Raw genomic sequence first — 14,799 nt, 5'->3', positions numbered from 1 at the left:
CGATGCCAACTGATGCTGAATTTTAGCTGGAATCCCAACCGAGCCTGGAAATCAAATAAAGACATCTGTCTAATACTATACATCTTTCATTTACGTAAATCTCAAGTATCATTATGTGACTAGACTTTCACTACCTTCATCTTCAGATGCTAGCCGGGATCACTACAATATTGTCGTTATTGAAAACTCTGAATTAGGAGTAGATTTATTTGCTCATACCCGTACTAAGTACTACGGAATGTCAATTTTTAATGTATTGTTTATTGGGACTTTGTTTGCTACTTTGCCATGATAAACATGTGAGTAATTTGACGCGACCGTTGTTGTCTATTTTAACGCTTTCTTCCAAAGGCCACACTCTGTTCACTGCACTGGAGTATAAACAAGGTAGCATCTTTCTTAATAATAAAAATGTGCAAACGTACAAACAAGGTACCCGTTTGGCAAAAGCAAATGGCTTATTTCATGGAAGCTAAACTTTTACATTACAGTTGTGCGGTTATCGTTAAACAACAAGGCTGAGTGTTGGTAACAGTGCTAATATAATTAAATGCAATATCGAAATAGTTTGTCCGGCGATCCTCTTCACGATTTGAGTAATGCTATTTTAACATGTAATATCAAATAACTTATGTTTTTGATGCTGATGAATTTGGTTATAACCAACCATTATGTTCATTATACGATTAGGTAAGTTGATAACATGTGTTACGATGGTTCAATGGTTTGTTTCATATTCTGAATGAATGAATTATATTTTGGTTCCAAAACTTCTAAAAATGATTATTAACATCATCTACACTTTACATAATATCAATAAATACAGTATTGCAGGATCGTGACATTCATTTGTTCCTCGTGATCACTTTCTAACGAATCGATTACATCGGTGCAACCAGCATCCTTATCAAAATCTAGTCCATTTCATTTGGTCGATTTATCTAGTCACAGTCAGCATGCTTTTTGGCACCCTACCCAGCTTAAATTTCATTCAGGTGGACGGCATCGTTACTCGTAATTGGCTCATTTGCTTTCATGCGGTTGTTCACGTCAAGCCAGTGGTGCCCTTTAAGTGCGGTGCAGCCGAAGCAACTGGTCGATTCCAATTTTGCTTAATATAAATGATGCCTTCGGTGAAATGGGGCTGCTTATTCTACGATCGAACACCATCCTGGTAACAGTGGATCTACTTTGTGTGCCAACTAGCGACGATCACATTGTCTGACCACGGAAAGCAAACAAGTAGCAAGAATCGCGTGCCTTGGGGTCGCATGAATGGGCGTTGTTAGTGGTCTATGGGAAGTGCTGGTGTGAACATAACAGTGCAGCAGTGAAGCCTAACAAAGCAGCACGCGTTGATGCAAGTTGGAAGAAATGATATCACATGTGAGTTCGCTTTAATATGAATTCAAACATAGATACGCGAACTATGTTCTCTCTTGAGTTGCAGTTTGCTCTTCTTGCTATTGGTGCCCTCGTAACTCGTGCTGAGCCTATTCCGGATCCTGATCCTGCCCGGGTGTTGGGAAAATATGTGTTTGCATATCAACCATCAGAAAACGATTATAATGTGAGAAACAGACCACTAGATTTTACACATATAGATGACAATGATGATTATGACACAGATGCATCATCAAGCAGTCACAGCTATGGTCCTTCGTCTCCGGGCTCTTCGAGCCCTGGCTTCATGACCTCATATACTTCTTCAATAAAACATGGGACACCTTTGGGTAATTTTGATAGTGAAAGTGAAGAAGATCATGATGAGCGCGAAAAGTATGTTAAAAGTAACTCGGGTTATTATAACAAGAAATCGATTATCCCGATCCTGCAATCGTACAGCATCATTCACGCGAAGGAACCCCCGGCAACTATTACGAGAAATACACATAATAGTGATGACGAGGATGAGGACTACGGACATCGATACAGACCACCGAAGATAATTCACACCAGAGCGAAGGCAATTCCCATCAGTCAACACATAGAAGTGGAAAAACCCGTGCCGATTCCATATGTGAAGAAAATCCATGTGCCGGTTCCAAAGGGAGTCAAGGTGCACATTCCGCACCCGGTATTGGTGCCAGTGCCCCAACCATATCCTGTGCATGTACCCGTGTCGCAACCAGTGGCGGTAAGTGCAACTCAACTGCGAGTTTAGTTTTATAAAGCAATGCATATCGCACGTTCAACAACTGTTGTCATAGTCAAAAATGGAGAAATAAGCATAATTATAAAAATTACGTTGAGGAATGTTGGAAAACCTGTTATTATTTTTTTTAACGCATCAGTTGTCTGGTTTTTAATGAAAGAGAATTTAATTGAATTTAACTACATTTTTTTTATTGGAGACCGCATGTTATACCAAACCGTTCTACAATATTTTGTATTTGTTGTATAGTTTGAACGCATTAACTTGTATGCCACAGAGAATTCGATTGTTTGGAAATCTGGTAAAAAGCTATGGAGCTGTATAATATAGTGATTTAAGTCAAGGATTCGAGAACATCAGTCACGTTTTGCAGAACGTTCCACAACTTTCCAAAAGGTCTGTCTCGAAACCGTGAGTCAACATACACCGTGATCTTGTTAGTTCGAAAATTCATGAAGGCTTTTTTTCGTGTTTACAATCCCTGTGATATTTGCGTTAAGCAGAGACGTTGTTTATAGATAGAGACCCGCGCAGAGTGAAGCCGAAAGTACCAAACGAACCGTCAAACGCGGTACCAAACGAGCAAAATAAACAAACATTACCAATCGGTGCTAAATGCGAGATAAGTATTAAAATCAATATTATAGAAAATATGAAAAAGTTTTAAAAGTTTATTAAATTAGGCTGTTTTTGAAGTTCTTATACCAAGTTTATTACTGCATTTCATCATATTTGTCGTTGCTTTATATGGCAATGGTGCTGAACAAGGCAGGATATATGGTTGGAGCAAACGAAATAACTGCTCATACTGAGAGTCATTTCAAGTTCTCACAAATTTTTATGTTGCCAATCGCACAGGTTATTTTTGTCTGCTGGCCGTGCAGCCAGAATTGCTTTTATTCTCTCCGCGTGTCTCTATATAATAACATCGTCTCTGGCGTTAAGGTGTCTAATCAGTATTGGTAAAATCATTCACAAATCTCAATCGTAGAGTCATCACACATAAACAAACTCGTCGCCTGATATTGTTTTGCCTCATCGCATTTTGCTTAATAACATCATTTTCCGAAAAGTAAGTTCTTTTAAAAGCATAGCATAGTTATGGTGTACTTCGTAGATTGGACACTAGTGATTACTCATGTTTTTCTTTTAAAATCACCCTTCAAATTACTTCCAGAAATTATGGTGGATGTGGTCCTTGATTTCAATCTTGTACAAAAATCACCAATGCATGAGGATTACTACTCCTGGCCACGCCCATCCGTAACTTCAGAGGGAAAGGAACTGTTGATATAGTACTTACTTACTTAATGAGAGGCTCCTGACCCTCATAAGTACTACGGAGTTGGATATTGGGATGGTATTCGTCTATTGCTAACAATGTGACCGTGGTAGATCTTACTCCGTAACACACCACGCAAAGGTTTTTTTTTTCTTTATTATTGTGAATTTTGATATTTGAATCACTTCTTCACTCGTCGCATGGACCAAGGCTAGGGACAATTGGATGGGGGAGGGGGGTTCAAAACGACCACCCTCAGGTCCAACCTTCCATAAGCAAACTTTAATTTAAGGATGAAAATTAAGACTAACAATGACAAAACGTACAACTAACACTTGAGGGGGTCAAACCCAAGGGATGTAAGCGACAAAAACTTAGTTTCAAGAAAAATGGGTGCAAAGTTTTTCAATAATTTTTCGTTTCATACAAATTGTATGAATGTGAATTTTCACATTTATTATAAACATCGTACAAACTATATCAGCATATTTCCGCAAAGCTCTAGTGTCAAAGTATTTTTTGCTGTAGTCAACTCAATTTTGACCAAAATGTCAATTACACCCCTCTGCTTCTAACCCCCTCACTTAAAAATTCAAATAAATTTTAGTTTTAAGTTAAAAACTAGTCGACAAAAGTAACATAGACAGAACATACGTGAATGACTTTAGTGTTGATCCAGCAACCCGGTACCAATTGTACAGTAGGGATTAAGGTAACCATTGGTGATCTTGAAGCCGGACCTGTTGATGTTCAATGCGCTGCTCTCCGGAGATGCTAAAATTGGCTCAAGGCGAGGGCCATGCCTCAAAAGTCGCCAATCTAACTTTTAATTTCCTCTGGTCGAAAGGTAGGCTTAGTACGGAGATACGCCCGAAAGCTTGTGTTAAATTGACCGCAGGATTACCCGATAGTCAACTACACAAATCAGAACGCCTGGTATCCTACGAACACAATGTAAAATCAGAACGCTGTTATTCAGCTGTTATTGGCAGCATTTTCAAACTTGCAGTGCTGCAAGAATCGACCAGAAGATAGAAAGAGCGTATGTTGGAATTAGAGAGGTCAGAGGCCCTCCCAGTTGACCTTATTCAAATCAATAGTTAAAGCTGATACTCACAGGGGGGAGGATTATAACCTTGAAGTTGCTAATGTTGGCTTTTGGGTAGTGCCAGCTCCTGGCTCCATGCCAGTGGACTCGCTCCACTGAGGGGGGAGTCCATCGCTGGAAGTTACGGCGGCAAATGAGGCGGCTTTGCGGTAAATAGCTGCTAGCATACGATGGCTAAATTACAAGATGCCTGCCTCGGCACAGGCAGACTCAGTTGGGGTAGAGGGTAGCAACCCGGAAGCAGCTCGAACAAATGAGTTGAAGGTCGGTGACAAAGATGTGTACAGAGCGTGTTTTTTTCAAGTTCATTTATATGGTAGGCTCAGGCGTGTGTAACACTTTACGGAGCCATGTTTCTTTGTAATATATACAAGTGTACAGAGCGTTACGGGGGTGAAAAGTAATTTCTCCTGAAGGCGTTTAAAGTTTTGCTATTTACAATTTTTTGAAAAGCTCCCTACATTCAGACATAGATGTAGGCAATTTCTACACATATCCAGTTCAGCATAAATTGCATGTTTGAGGATATGGTTCGGGATACCATCTGGACCCGGTGCCTTGTCTACCTTAAACATGTTTGCAGTACCGATCATTAGTTACTATTCATCGTTAGTCACCATCGGATCCACATCTACTGACGGTATTGTCAGCCAATCCGGAAACGAATTGTCTTGACCCAAGAATATCTAATCCCCTAAAGAACTGCTCTATCCCTCACCATGAGGAAGTGAGGTATAGCAGCTGCAGCAGAAGTAAACTCCGTAAGCTTTTGTTTTAACAAAGCTCCGCAAATCCAGATTGACACATTCCTGAACTTACCTGCAATCCATATGCCGTTTCTGCCAGGGATGCGGTACGGGCCAGAGAACAAGGCTACAAGACAACAGATTTAATCACATTGACCAACTCTTGTAGCGCCAGTTGCGCTGCTGCACAGTGGTTTAAGTTTCAGAGTATCGCTTGCACGCCAGGGATCATAAGGCCCGGTTAGGCCTTTGTCTCCATTTATTCCATATCTCTAGCATAGCTCCCTACGATCGGGTCCTACGATCGGGTCCTTCAATCGGTAGCCGAAAGGCCTGAGGTTGTTGGTTAATGAAGACGGGGCATTCCGTCCAACCTACCTTCAGCTTAGCCTTATCCAACACTTTCGTGACGTTCGCCAGGGGTACTTTAAAAGAGGCAACATGTGTTCTCGCATACCCTTTTCGCAACCGGGTCGTGATATCCTGGATTTCAACACCACATTGACCTCTCAACGTGCGTCCAGAAGGTCTCCAAGTGCGGTTATCTTGTCCAGTTCTGTATACTCTACTGGGTATAGAGCTCTCACCTCTCGAATCTATCACCCAGCATCTTCTCTGCCAGTTTTTTTTATTCGCGGAACTTTTTCGCGCAGCATCTCACTTCAGAACGGGAATCATCGTACCCTTCTGCTTTTTATCTCCTCTCATGATCGCAAGGACAACGGCGTAGCTCTTACCGCCAGTCTTGACAATAATTGTCTTTATTGTCTTTATTGCAAGAACCTCCATTCTTGCTTCACCCCCACAACTAGAGAAATTCAAATATTATGTCACATCCGACGCTACTACTTTTTTGGGGCTTAAATTATACTGTCAGATTGATATTAGTATTTACAAAATTTCGTTTTGGAAGCAATTCAAAATTATAATTCTAAGCGAAAAACCAAAGCATCAATATCGATTCTACTGTTAGAGTTTTTAACAAAAGCGAATGTAGTTAACAAAGTATTTTAGAATTTCACGTGTGATTTTCCATATGCCTGGAATAACCGGTTTCACAAGATCTTCGAATGAGAGCAGTCTCCATCCGTCCCAGAGTGTTTGCAAATACTCCTCGAGCATGATCCAAGTCTCAAGTCTATAGATAACCACCGGTCTTATGAGCGTTTTGTGCATGGTAGTAGGTCCGACTTGTACAGGTGATACGCCTTCATATTTCACGACTAACATTATTATCAACCGTTGGCAAGGAGTAGGCGAATCCCTTGATCACCTCGAAAGTATCCCCGTCTATCGTAATACTGCTTTCCAGCGGGCCCTTTAGCACTCGGTTCCACCCACTAACATGCATTTTGTCTTCAACGCATTCACCACCAGTCCAACTTTTGATGCCTCACGCTTCAGGCGGGTATACAGTTCAGCCCTCTTTCCAAGTGTACGGCCGACAATGCCCATATCACCCGCAAAACAAATAAATTGACTGGATCTTTTGGGAACCGTACCACGGCCTTAACACCCGGATTAAACAACAGACACGAAAGTCCATCACTTTGCTGTAGTCCACGGCAGGATTCAAACGAACTGGAGTGTTCACCCGAAATCTTCTCACAATTTTGCACACCATCCATCGTTGCTTGAACAGTCTCGTAAGCTTTCCGAAAAAGCTGTTCTCATTCATGATTTTACATAGCTCTACGCGGTATATACTAACGTATACCGCCTTGCAATCAATAAACAAATGATGCGTTGGAACTTGATATCTACGGCATTTTTGAAGGATTTGCCGTGCAGTAAAGATCTGAAACGTAGTCGAGCGGCCGTCAACGAACCCGGCTCGATAACTTCACACGAACTAATTTACTATTGGTGATAGACGGCGGAAGATGATTTTAGGATACTTTTGTAGGCGGCATTTAGAATAATAGTACAGTCGCCTCTCTACATCTCGAAACATCTATTAAAGGGACCATCGAGATAAGGAGCGATCGAGGAATGGAAGGAAAATTGAAATGGGTGCTAGATTAAAAAAAGCTCGTTGCTATGAAAAACAACAACAAAACAAATGTCATCTCTTGTTGTTCATGTGTTTGTTATTGTCCAAAAATCGTCTAGTAGCCTAGAAATATGAATATATCGACATACGGAGAGAGAATCCTGAGCAAAATATGACCAGAACACATCGAGATAGAGAGATATCGAGATAGGGAGGTTATCGAGATGTAGAATGCTCAAATGTATGTAAATCGAAGGGACCGAGAAAACCATCGACATAGGGGGAGATATCGAGATATAGAACATCGAGATGTGGAGAGTCGACTGTAGTTCGAAAGTTTTCACACTCCAGCTTGTCGCCTTTCGTGTGGGTGCGAATATTTCCCCTGCCGTCCACTGCTCCGGTAGCTGTTCAGTTTCCCAGATCCTGACTATCAGCCTGCGCAGAAAATTTGCCAGCTTTTCCGGGCCCATCTTGATGATTCCAGCTCTGACACCATCCTTACCAGCAGCTTTATTTATCTGGAGCTGTTGAATGGTATCCTTAGCTTCTCTCAAGGATGGGGCTGGTTGATTCCCGTCGTCCGCTGAACCGTATGAAGCCTTTGCGGGATGCGTTGAGCTTTTGATAGAACTTGCACTTTCTGGGTAACGTCACACTTCTTCCATTTTTCTGCACTCCGCCTTATTTGTTTTTTTGTTTGTTTTTTTTTTTATAGAATATATCAACAAGCTGTATTGGCCCCAATGATGCTTACTTATAAATTATTACAGAATGCGAAATTACATTATATGGTCAAGTATAATTATTAACTATTCCTAAAATTAGTTGACGGGACAAGTTAAAATCAAAAAGAGATGCAACTCTGTTGAATACTCTTTGAAGACCACCGATAGCACCGAAAATACCGTAGTTCGTTCGGTGCATAGGAGCCCTGAACATCGAACTATTCCTAAGGGATCGGGGTTGCACGTGGTAGTTAATTTGTTCCAGAAGAGAAGGGCAATCGAGTCGCCCTTTTAGTAGATCTTCTATCAGTCGTTGTGCTTCGGTGGACGGAAAGGGGTTCCAGATCAATCAAACGGCAACGGCTTTCATAAGTTGGAAGACGGAAGGGATTTTGCCACGGTAATCTGCGCAATGCGAATCTCAGAAAACGACGCTGGACGGATTCAATTCTTTCGGCGCCGTTATTATAGTGTGGAGACCAGACGACCGAGCAGTACTCCAGAACGGAGTCAGGCAACAGTACAACGACTATAGACAGTTAATGCCCGTGAATCCTGAAGATGAAACCCAAAACCTTTGATGCTTTGCTGGCAACGTAGGAAACATGCTGCTTAAAGTTGATTGACTCGTTCAAGTTCTGTGTCATACAAGATATACTTGTGAATTATTGCTTCCCATTTCCGCGAGAAAGGAACGGCAAGGTAAGGAACAAATTCGGAGATACAGTTTCAGGTCGTCTGCGTAGCAAAGCCATGGTCCCTTGATTATCAGAATGGCGTCGTTGAAATAGATCAGAAATATCAGTGGTCCCAGGTGACTACCCTGAGGAACGCCTGAGATAGCGGCAAAATGGTTCGACTGATGATCTCAAATAACCACGGTAAGGCTGCGACTGGTTAAATACGACTGAAACCATCGCTAGAGAGAACCATTGATTCCGAGGCGATCCAGTTTAGCAATAGCTATGCGGTGATTCAATTTGTCAAAGGCTGCTGTTAGGCCGGTATAGATAGCGTCCGTTTGACTGCGATCCACCATGCTGCTGTTGATGTAGGAGGTAAGGCACAAAAGATTTGTGGCAGTGGAACGTCCGTGCATAAATCCATTTTGGTCGTCACTAATGTATGGTTTACAATGGGCGAGTAGAGGTTCCATGATGATGACTAGCTCGAACAACTTGGCAACAGCAGACAATGAGGTGATACCACAACAAGACACCAACAAGACGGAAAAAATCCTGACGTAATCGAAAGTTGGAAAACATGGAGTAACGGAGTGTTAATGCCATCGATGTGCGTTTTCAGAAATACGGAAGGAATTTCATCCGGCCCGGGGTTGTAGGATGTTTTCAGTTTCAATGCTTCGCGAACTATTCCAACATTGATATGTTCATAGCTTGGCCGGAGATAGGAACGGAGCTCATAGCATTTCGTATTTGGTCTTCTGATAATCTTTCATTGCTGAAAACACTGACGAATTTTTCAGCAAACAGTCTACTGATTTCCTGAGAATTCGACGCCAAAATTCCGTTAAGCGTCATTCGCGAAGGAAGGCCATATTCATTACGTTGCTCTTTTACGTACTTCGAGAACTTTTACGGATGTGTTTTCAGCTTCCTTCGCAGTCTACGCTGATACTGCGAGAAGCAACTTTTGGCAGTCCGTTTGTATTCGTGATTGATTTGTACGTAGTGCCGTTTCAGTGACAATGTACGGTACTTTGAGAACTTCCTTAACGCCGCTCTTTTATACGACTTTAGTCGTCGCAGACCACTTGTTTGCCATGGTGCGTGGGGAGGGTTATGCTTCACTATTTTGGGAATATGTCTGTCAACGATATATGACAGTACATGAGAGAACGTTTCAGCTGCTCGGTCGACGTCGTCATGGTGATTTAAAATATTGCGATGTTCAGCTAGTGAGATTCACTGACGTAACGATCACACCGTCTACGGAGAGTCTATAGTGGAGGTCGAGTTGACTGCAGCCCCTTCGAATAGGCGCATCATGAAATGGAGATAGACGTAAACAACCGGAAATCGTTGCATAAGGCGTCAATTGGGGTCGACGTCTCAAGAACGATCAAACATTTGGGGGTGTTGCTCGACGATAAGATGAGTTTCAGCGGTATTATCGCGGATGATGACGAACAGCTCGAGGATATGCTCCGGCAAGCGTGGCGATTCAAATACTACGGCAAGGAGGTTCAGTCTGGATGTCAGCGTTGAGCGCAAACTGCAGCATCCGAAAGCTGGAGAACACGGCATCCCACGAATCTTCATGCAAGTATCGGCCTGCACTACCAGGTTACTCGATCGGTCACCCATGAAGGCGGGTTATCGTATACGGAATAGCATCCAATGCCAGTTAACTTCCTGTCTGTATAGCATAGATACACCACCGGGGCATTCGATTATTAGGAGTAGACTAGTAGTTGAGTAGATCGTAGCGAGCATAAGAACGCACCGGCTTCGGGTCGTTGAGGCCTTATTGAACCAAATTCTTGAGAAGATAGTCAATCGGCTCAAGAAGAGGCTAGAAGGGCTCGAACAGAACGATGCCAGAACAGATGTGGCGAAAAGCACGTCAAGTTTAAAAAGGTGCTTATTGCACAAAAACTTTACTTTCGGAAATGGTACCGAAAGGCAATCCCGAGAAGACGAGTCCAACACTCCAGTGCACAAAAGTGTGGGAGGAACGAAAACCTCCTAAATATGAGCGCTGGGTCGGTGCGTAAGTGCGTAAGTCATCAGGCGCCTAGTTGTCATTGCGCTTGCCCATCTGTCGTCATGGAATTCTGGACCATTCATAGAATTGTTTCACTGTGTTAACCCTTCGTAAGGCAAAAGAATTTAAACAATAAATTAACAAAAACAACAACAAGACACAATGTTATACATTAAACGGTTCGAAAAATTGGTGGCAATATAATTGCAAATGCCTTGCAAGCGGGACAACATTGGTGGCAATGGCAATATATTTGCCACTGCCTTACAAGCGGGAAAACAGGCAACAAAAAAAATAATTAAAAGATTTTTTAAAATTAAGTTTAAAGTAAAACAATTCAAATTAAGGAACGTAGCAAATATAGCCACTACATGGGAAATAAAAAGTAGAGCTCTTGTTGATAAATAGAAAAACATATAATTTGTTGGTGGCAATATAGTTATAAAAGTCCAGTACGAGACACTGAAGACGACCTTACTGTTGAGGTCGAAATACGTATCTGTCAACGTACAATTAAGTGGTGGAATTAAATGGGATTGTACAAACTCGTCTTATGACAAGTGAAGACATTCCACTAAAAAGCTCAAAATAATTTTCTTAATAGTTATAAAAGGTTAAGCTCATCGTCCTTTATGCATTTGCAGGCGAATGGTGGCGGCAAATGAAGCATGGCTTTCAGCAGTTTTTCTCTACAATTCTGCCGAGCTCAGCAAACTATTTTTGTTCAAACTTGAATGAAATCATAATATCGCGAAATATAATAAAATCCCAAATTTATCAGTTTGTTTCGCTGGATAGAATCACACTTTCTTTATACTTTGTTATACTAACAGAAGAAATAATCATTATACCGTCGTGCGGGGCTTCTTTTGATTCCGGGGGCTACTTTGGATTTTTAATTTTTTGAAAAAACTAAACGGAAAAAATACCAAATTTGTAACAGAAAGTTGCCGTCTAGCTATCAACAAGACACCCGATTGGTGATAATGACAATTTTATAGTAATTTTCGTTATAATTCTTGTTTTAAAATGTCCAAAGTAGCCCCTTATTTTTCAAAAGAAGCCCCGCACGACGGTATTTGTTTTTCATTCCTTTGTTATGGTTGTTATGGATAAGATGAATATAGTAGCAATACGATGAAGATTCGGGATGGTAACTTTACTATAATCCCTTTGTCCTACGGAAATTGAATTTAATATTATTGTTGCAATATCGAATTGAGTAAAGATAGATGGAAAACTGTAAAAAAAACTAATTTGTGTTTTCTATTCTTTTAGGTACCAGTAATAAAGGAGATCACCATTCCAATCGAAAAAATAGTTCCCTACCCAGTGGAGAAAAGGGTCCCTGTACCCATCGAGAAGCCGGTCCCATATCCCGTCGAGAAACACGTCCCTGTGCACATTCCCCAGCCCTATCCGGTAAAGGTTCCAGTGGTTAAAACCATCGTCCATAAGCACAAGCCACCACGAACGGTTGGGGTTGGTAGTGTCACTATTTAAGAGAGCGTAACATGCTCGTATCAAAATATACTTTTGGAACAAGGTCCAAAACCGTGTAGCAAACATGTTGAATCGATGTTATTACAAGTAATGCGTTTGTTCCGCATTATTTTAAATTATACCAATAACCGTCAAGCAGCATTGTATTCTTATTAACATGTGTCGGGTCATAAACTAAAATTTGCCGTGAAATTCGAGGAACTGGCGAGAGTAGGAGGACATGTTGTTTGTTCAACCGTGAGGCCCTTGGTTGAAAAAACTCGGAAAACGAAACCTGTTCAGCAGTCATAAAATTATTTGAGAGCAAATTCCAGTGAGCACAGTTGATGTGCAAGACACAATGGGTTAAAATTGCTACGCTCAAGCTGAAAAGAAATGGGTCTCAACATGACTGAAGCTATTCACGTCTCTAGAAAACGAACATATAATATTCAATTTTATTTTATTTTTCCAATTGTATTCGTCGACTTCAACCTTGAGATCGTTTTTGGCATTTTGTAGTTTAGTCGACTAGAGAAAGTCTAGCAAAGCCAACACTTTTATACTACGACTAAGTTTTGTTGATATTTTATTCCATCTTAATAGACTAGAGGGAGATAAGTTAATATTTTATTTTTTATTTAATTCCTGCAAGCATCCATTTATAAAGCTTTTACTGTTTTGGTTTTTTTTTAGAATATGGAGTGTGGCTTTTGGAGCATGGATTCTGCTTAGGTTTAAATCACACTTACTACCACTGTGCAGTGTAATGCTCATATATGTTAAGCAAGACCATTAGCTTCAAGTCAGTACCCAAAGAAAAGCCGATTTGAACCTTCATGGTATTCAATGTATGTCTAATGTTAAGGGTAACACATTGTTCAAACATTATGGAAACATTGGAAGAGCTAAAATGCAATAGTCGTTGCAATACTGCTAAAGTATTCAGAATTTTCTATCTGGACCGCAGCAAGTGGTTTTTTGGTAATGGCTTACCTGTATTAAAAGCACGTTGAACGCTACCCCAGTCCAGCCTTGGTGTAACTTATTAATTTATTGCTTTCCAATTACGCTCGCTCGAGAAACAATGAAGGTAACGAGGAGGCGCAGACAATGAGGTGAAACAAACGCAACATGCACGTGAGGCTGGTTTTCAGTGCCCTATATTGGAAGCATTGGTCTTCCTTCCTCATGCGGCGTCGACGCAACGACGAGGACGGTCTGTGGTATGCGAAGAAAAAAATATGAACAACTTGTTTTCCTCTTTCGAAGGCGTACTGTTGACTGATATTTATTAGTTATTTTTTTCAAAGGGAAACAATGAAGTTGTACATGTTAGTAGATGCCTTGTAAATCTATTGAAAACAGAGTTAGTGCTGTTTGTTTCATACCTGTAGCTTAATTTAAATTGATGTTGTTAGGTTTGTATTGTTGTCATTCATTTTGAATAAACGATTTGTTTTCCCAAATAGTATCCAAACTGTAATGAAAGAAATATCCTTGAACATACTGCTAGTAGGATTCTAGACCTAATGTCTGTTGTAGTTCCAGATTTTTTTTGTAATAAAGGTGCAATTCATAAAATAATTTCCTGTTTCGTTTTGTTTTGGCTCTGGGTATGCTAATTTAATTTAACAAAAATGAATCATTTGGACCAACCAGCGGATGGCAGATATACAGTTCTGCATAAAAACCTTACAGAAACTGTATAATATTAGATAAATGGTCGCATAAATGGTCAGGAATAGTAGATGGCATTCAGGTCTTCTTCCATTGTTCATTTTCGTACTTCCGAAATCCACCGAGATTAGTTTCAAGATGGTATGTTATGTTTAGAAACGTTATGAAGATAGTCGCTGATATTCAGAGTTAGCCTTTATGCAGCTACCATGCGTTACATTCTCACATCTCAAATATCTGGAAAACAGCCGGCTACCAAAAAGCTGCTAACAAAACTTGGTCCAATCCATTTTGTTCGGAATTAATTAAACTGATAAAATCGTTTAACATACTAATTCCAAGCACGCTTTTTGCGCTTTCTCGCAGAGTGAGTAAAAAATTCGCACGTTTTTATTTTTCTGTCTCGTAGCGAATACCAGATCCGCTCTGAAGTTTCCTATCTTGACGATGAATATAAAATCAACAATTTTTACTTCGTGTCGCTATACACCGTTGAAAAAACATAAATTTGCATACGGCATTTTATAGCTGTGCTGCCAACAATGCCTGGTCTTTTTTCTCACGCACCGTAATAGTGGCACGTTTCGTGGCGATGTTCTGATTTTTACAAGCCGGACTTCAAACAATGATTATAAATCGATTGACAATTTTACGCGTCAAAATGATTCTCGGTTATTTCTGCGGACTACCGCAGCAGCTCCAAATCGTTCCACCCAAAGCCAAGCGATTATTATTGTAATACTTCATGGGAGAACAAATGGAACCAGGGCTGAGTGTAACACCCCGAGCGAACTTTACCTGGTGTGTGGAAAAGGATAATAATTGAATCGGTCACATGAATGAATGTTACGTGACTTTTTTGCTAGATGTAAGTGAGATGAAGTTTGATTTGCAGTAA

General features: G+C 40.7%; 1 protein-coding gene across 2 annotated transcripts; it reads left to right on the top strand.

Annotated features, from left to right (window-relative positions):
• Window positions 1-1,139: 1,139 nt before the first annotated feature.
• On the top strand, window positions 1,140-13,682 carry LOC134206925 (titin-like). 2 transcript variants are annotated; one of them, XM_062682676.1, is made up of 3 exons: window positions 1,140-1,386; window positions 1,451-2,137; window positions 12,018-13,682. In XM_062682676.1, the coding sequence occupies exons 1-3, from the start codon at window positions 1,375-1,377 to the stop codon at window positions 12,240-12,242; spliced, it is 924 nt and encodes a 307-aa protein (XP_062538660.1). In that variant the 5' UTR covers window positions 1,140-1,374; the 3' UTR covers window positions 12,243-13,682. The 2 variants fall into 2 exon arrangements, with proteins under 2 accessions (XP_062538660.1, XP_062538655.1); XM_062682671.1 differs by having other exon boundaries at window positions 1,140-2,137.
• The last annotated feature ends 1,117 nt before the right edge of the window (window positions 13,683-14,799 follow it).

This window comes from Armigeres subalbatus, chromosome 1 (genome assembly GCF_024139115.2).
Source record: "Armigeres subalbatus isolate Guangzhou_Male chromosome 1, GZ_Asu_2, whole genome shotgun sequence".
NCBI lineage: Eukaryota > Metazoa > Arthropoda > Insecta > Diptera > Culicidae > Armigeres > Armigeres subalbatus.
Note: the sequence above shows the minus strand (reverse complement) of the source record. Positions and strands in the feature narration are given on the sequence as shown.